Here is a 6,671-nt window from a genome sequence, read left to right as displayed (position 1 = left end):
TTTATTATAGCTTTGCTTAGAATATAATTCTCTTCGTAATGGACGTAGATAAGCAAGATTGTATACTGTCATTTTTTTACTGTACAAATTGCATAATTAATTAAATCATTAGTAATATTAATCAATAGAGATTAAGATTTTTTCTTGTAATAGTAATATCGTAAAAATATTGTATAAAAAAAGAATGTTCATCTTCAGTTCTTAAAAAATTTAATTGTTCTTAACAATTTTGAAAAATATATGAATGATTAATATTATATTTTTACAAGATTGAAAAACTTTATACATATCAATAATATTTATAATATTATTTGACATAATGAAAAAGATATATACATAAAAAAAATATAAACACGCAAGAATACCGAACTACGTTTTATTTATTTTAATATTTTAAAGATAAGATAATATACTTCTTAGTATATCTTTAAATAAATATGTATAAGATTATTCGCTTATTAGCATCTCTAAATTAATATAAAAATTAACTCTTTTAGATATTCAAATAAAATTACAGATGTATCTACATCTTTGAAATTGATGAATAAAACTGATGAATTGATTAGTTGTTTCTTCGATTTTGTGAAGTTTAATTCTAATCGATTTAGTTCATCCTAAAATAAACATATATAGTTTCGATTTAAACTAGTACACATAATCTTGTGTCGAAAATTCAGGATGCAGTATGTAATGTTTCATCATTCTATGGCAGAAAAGTTTTCTTCCGTATCATCATAGCTAGCTTTTTACCGATAGTCATTGTTCTTATCATTTGGTTTCCGAGATTCTTTTTATTATAATTTTGATTTTCAAATAAGAGTGCGCTTTAAGGCATATTTATTTCGCAATTGTTTCTTTTATCTTTTTTTTTATAAATTAGAAAAATATTACGAAGAAAACAGAGAGAGTGATACATTACGAATTAATTTTTTCATTCATTCTGTTGCAATTTGTGGAAATGGCTTTGGAATTTGGCAAGTTACCGGTTCGAATTTATAGAATCATATATTATAGTTTATCACCATTAGAGCAAAGAATTTGGGCAAAATCAATGACACATGAAATACCCAATTTGTTTAGAAGAGCAATGCATGTACTTCCGACGATGCTTCCAGGTATGTATTTGAAATTTAAGTATTTTATTTATTATTACTAATATTTATATTAATATGAAAAGAACATTTTAATATGTTTAATATTCTTTAAAATTGTATTAATTTTAGTTAGAATTTATAAAATTTTGTAAATATGCGTAGAGATTCTAATCAAAGCGTCTAAATGCTAAAACATATAAACAAACTAATGAAAAACAGCTAGATATAACATAGCTGTATTTAATATTTTCATAATGAAATAGTTTTGAGATAGATAAATTATATAGTTTCATTATTAATATCTTTAAGCACTTAACATCTTTTTAATATATGTATTGATTTTATTTCTCTTTATATTAAAGCTTTTTTTTGTTATTTCTAAATGTGTACTTTTATTCTTGGAATATTGACTTTCAATATTACAATTCTTTACAAAATTAATTGGTAATATCATATAAAAAGTAAATATGATAACGATCTAGTTCAGGTAGAATATTTTACAGACTATTTTAATTTTATTTAAAAGCAATATTTTAATTTAATTTAAAAGCAATTTGTTTATTTTGTATAATTTTTTGAAACAACTGCATTTATAATCTTTTCGCATCCAGATGCAATCGTTGACTGTATCGAACTGTGAAATTTGTTTTACATCAATTATCCTTTCCTATAATCCTTTTCCATCTTTCTTTTTCAAAATAATTTAAATATAAATATATATATATATATATTTAATATATATTTAATTACATATTTATTTAAAGTTGTACTAAAGATGGCAAAAATATAAGATAGATATAAATAAACACTTTATCAAAATTATATGTTTAATTGTAATCATTTTGATGAAATTGCAGCATGCTAAATTATAGCAATAATATAATATTATATAATATAATATTTAACTTGATAAGAGATTTATATATGAATAAAATAAGCAAGGATATATATTGCTTTCCACATATGCGTACTTTCGTACAAATAAATTTTATGACATATTCTATGTTTAAATTTTTCATAAAATTTTTTATTTAGATAAAGAAAGTTTAGGTATACAAATATTTCTGATGACATTTCTATATTGGCAATTATATATTTTTATTTTTATAATATTTTTATGTATAATAAAATTCTCAATTATATTATTCAAAAGTATCAGTTTTATATTTATATTTTCCAACTAAAATAAAAATTGACTTATGCAAATAGTAATATGACAACGGCATGTACAAATGTTTATGAGGTCAATATTGTTGAATAATATTACAACACTATTTGTAGCACATCGTTTTCTGTTTTTATATGTTTTATTTGTATTTTATTTTATTACAAAGGAAATTGAAAAATATTGCTACTAAAAAATATAAACGGTATTTTTTTAATATCAATTTCAAAGATATGTTGGTCAATTTTGTAAATAAACAAAAGTTCTATAAAATATTTAATAATGTTTGTAATTTTAATATACTAGTTATACTCAATTTTAAAAAAATTTTAATTTTGTGTAATATTTAGAACTTTGATTTAAAAAAAATAAAAATTTGAGATATTATTCTTTATAAGAAGAATTTATAAAATTGCTTAATATAAATTCAGTTATGTTTCTTAAATAATTAAAAAATTTTTTGTTTTAAACAGTTTTTTATTGATTTTGAAATCTAAACTTTATTATTAATCAGAATTATTTATAGAAACTTTTATATATATATCTTTAGAATTTCATTTTTTTCAATTTTTTTATTATTATTCCAATCAATCTTTTATTATACATAATTGAAGCATCTTTTATTAGAATTGCATTTTATTTAATACTTTCTGTAATTGTTTCCAATTAAGTTTATATTTCGTTTTAGGTTTTATCATGTCAGCTGGAATATATAAATGGTCTAATGCAGCACATGATCGATATATTCGCAAAGATCCCAAGTTATATGAGAATGACAAATAAATGCAAGCATTGATTAAAATATTTTTAAATTTGACAAGTTTACTTTATGAATAAAATTTTATTCAATATTCCTGTCTTCCTGTCTCTTTGAAATCATTGTTGATATTTAATAAAAAAATATAATGAAAATGAAGTATCTTTTTCTTTATATTTATTAATATAATATACATATTCTTATGAATAATTACATAATTTATTTAAAAAAAATTAATAAAATAAAAGATTAATTTATACATTCAGTTATTTCCACAGGTTATACTTATTAATTGCAATAATATGCATGATAAATATAATATTTACAATTATTTTATAATTTATGGGAAAAATAGATCTATGTAGAATATATTTATAAACAGGCAAATAAAAATATATTTTCAACGTTCAGTAAGTTTTATTAGTAAAATCTTATTTCACAATTAAAAATTTATTTTATTGTAACTTCTTATTACAATGCTAATAAAATATTTACCTAAAGTTACTAATTTTAATAGATGTCAATAAATCATAACATTCTTATGTAGCGACTAAATAATGTTAATAATCCATAGTACATTTAATGTAATCCCTTTTTTTATTCAATGTGATTGCGGTTTGTCAGTTGGAATTTCCATTGCTAGAAATTCGTGGAATGTTCCGTTATGCTTAAAGTTCGAGCGCTCAATAGTTTTGTACATAGGACATATGTAAATTCCATTGAGACAGAATTATATAGTAAATTTCCGATAACAACAGAATCGATGATATATTTGGACAATAAGAGAACAATGTCGTATTATGTAGCCGAGAATTCAGAATAACTAAATGACATGTAATTTTTTAGGAATGCTATTTATATTTCATAAAAGTTTAATAAGCAATTTTTTAATAATTTTATGTAAAATTAATTTTAATTTAATAAGAATTTTATTAGTACTTAATCGGTGAATAATTCCTTATAAAGACTCTATGAGATAGTTTCCACCGGCAATCTTCCAGAAAAAGATCGTAAATGATCCAGCTATTCGATGATCTTTGTTTGGAAGATAAAACATTTGATGTATACAATATTGCGCAAATCTTTGATGTATACAATGTATTGACTTTGCACAAATCGTCTACTCATCATTCATCGATTTTGTTAAAGCTAGCTTTTAATTTTTGCAAAAACAATGCTCAATTTAATAAAACTTTACTCATCGGCTACAGTCATTGTATATGTCAAATAAATCTTTCAAATAACTGAAACTGCTTGAATCAATTATTCTCTAATCTATCTTCCCGATGTTATTGTATGTCGCGTGTCGATCATGTTGACACATTAATTATTTAATTAAAGGCCGAAAGCCTCGTAGCTAAAATCGATTGTGTCAATGGATACTATATGTTTGCAAAGTTGACATGCCAGTTAGAAAGGCCTGAGGGAAATAAAAGCCCGATATTCAAAAATGTAAGTGGTATATTTGACCTCGATTATTTATAAAATTAATTCTTTTTTTTAAATAAAGGAAATATGCGATTAGTCAAAATATTTGTTACAATAACTAGTTTTGAAAGTTAAACAAAGATTATACATTGATAAAAACTCATGCTCGAAATCTTTCTACGTAAGAGAGAAATAAATTCTTCAGAAAGGAAAGAATTTCTTAATTTTAGGAAGGAATAAATTCTTTCTTTTGCCAATCCACGAATATTTTATTATTAAAAACACTGATATACATTATTTCAAGATCTTCCCATATGACCTTTTAAAGCTTTTAAAAGATTTTGTAGCGTTGATTGCACGATTTCGAGTAAACTGTTATATCGGCTCTCTCTCTTGTAGTAATACAGTATTAAAGGATTTCTTGTACGATATAAGATACTTGAAATTTAATTTACTTTATTTATAGATTTAATTAAAGTTTTATCTAACTTATTCGGACGTTACACTTGTTTTAAAAATATCAAATCTTTTGAAATATGAAAAGCAAACATTTTTCTATCTTTTAGATATTATGTAAAACGTATTTTAAAGAGTCAGATTGATGCTATGGAATATATAATAATTATATCTTAGAAATTATAAAGAATTTAATAATCTTAAAAGTATAAAAAAGGAACACTTAAATTTTAGATGTATAATAAAATTGAAAGATTTTTAAATTTCAGATTAAAAAATAAAAATTTTGAGGACATATTAGACAATAAACTCTCAGAAACAAAAATATATTTTAATTTTTTTATAAAGAGAAAATGTATTACTTTACTTTTATTTCGATTAAATTAAACAGTTGAGGATATTATGATCAACATATTTTTAATAACTATTTGAGTAGTGATATTTCCTTGATATTTATGATTATATAACGAAGTTTCTTGAGTTGTATGTTTAATAAAGTTACAAGACAAATATGTGCTTTTCTCCGCGTGTAACTTATATCAATGTTGAGTACAAGCCAAATAGTGATGGATCGTCGCTTAAAGAAAAGCTTTCTATGTATTCTAGATATCGTTGAATGATGCTGTTTATATTGTTAAAAACTATATACACAAATAAAAATGTTTTATATATAAATTATACTATATATATTACTATATATATATATATATAGTAATTTTGATAGTTTAATAAATTATATTTAGATCTCTATCTAATCAAGTTTTTAGATATTTCAGCAAAACTGTTCTTTTTGTACATGAATGTTAATATCTTTGCTTATAATCAATATTTCTTCTTAAATGACAAAGTATCATATTCCACGAGGAAAATATACAATTCCAACAAGCATACGGCTAAATCTTCGTTCGTGAAATCGTAGGATATATTGAAACCGAGAGAACCAAATTTCTGTCTCTCGATCAGGATTGAGTGAAATGTGCAAAATGAGAATATAAGCCGCTTGAATGACAGAGTTTTCGGGTGATCGGATTGAAAAAAGTTTCTATAACTTCTGACAGATATGCATAGAACATTGTTTTTAACCTATGTTAAAAATGAGAAATAAGAAAAAGTGAGATAAACTTCATAAAGAACTTATAAAAAACTTTATAAAGAAAAAAATTATAATATGTAAGCAATATCTTTATTGACATTTACGTATTTATATTGTAATTTATTCTATGACAGAAGTGTTTTTCTTCAAGTATCCGTAAAATTTGTTTAATGAATAATAATATAAAATAAATTTATTTGTAAAGTTAATATTGAAATAGCGTAATACTAATACTTTTATATCTCATATATTCAATCATCATCTTATTATTATTTTGAAGAATATTAATGGCAAAGTCAACAGACGGTGCAAATATCAATTTTTGGAATTTAGATATGTCTTTTCTGGTAATAACATTTTGATAACAAATTCAAGTTTTGGCATCTAATATTGTTTTTTTAATTGGCACAATTAAGAAAAACATTTATTATAGTTGTTATTAAATTAACGCATATCTCATATCGTAAATATTAGTAATACATTAAATTTAATTTGACTTTTTTTTGATAAAATAATAGCTTAACATATACTTTATAATTTAATAATATTGTGTTCTAAAAGTTTATTAGCATGTTATAATTTATATTTAAATATTAATGCATTTTTAAAATTTTTTCCATATTTTTATTCAAAACGTATTGTTGAAAAAAATTTAAAAAATTTTAAAAAGTAACAGAG

General features: G+C 22.2%; 1 protein-coding gene across 1 annotated transcript; it reads left to right on the top strand.

The window, feature by feature from the left end:
• Positions 1-368: 368 nt before the first annotated feature.
• Positions 369-3,175, top strand: LOC148934951 (cytochrome b-c1 complex subunit 8). Its single transcript, XM_089083342.1, has 2 exons — positions 369-1,115; positions 2,948-3,175. Exons 1-2 carry the CDS (start codon positions 959-961, stop codon positions 3,040-3,042), a joined length of 252 nt encoding a protein of 83 aa, XP_088939468.1. The 5' UTR covers positions 369-958; the 3' UTR covers positions 3,043-3,175.
• The last annotated feature ends 3,496 nt before the right edge of the window (positions 3,176-6,671 follow it).

Source organism: Pogonomyrmex barbatus, unplaced genomic scaffold, assembly GCF_055798465.1.
Source record: "Pogonomyrmex barbatus isolate J1 unplaced genomic scaffold, ASM5579846v1 scaffold7, whole genome shotgun sequence".
Lineage (NCBI taxonomy): Eukaryota > Metazoa > Arthropoda > Insecta > Hymenoptera > Formicidae > Pogonomyrmex > Pogonomyrmex barbatus.
Note: the sequence above shows the minus strand (reverse complement) of the source record. Positions and strands in the feature narration are given on the sequence as shown.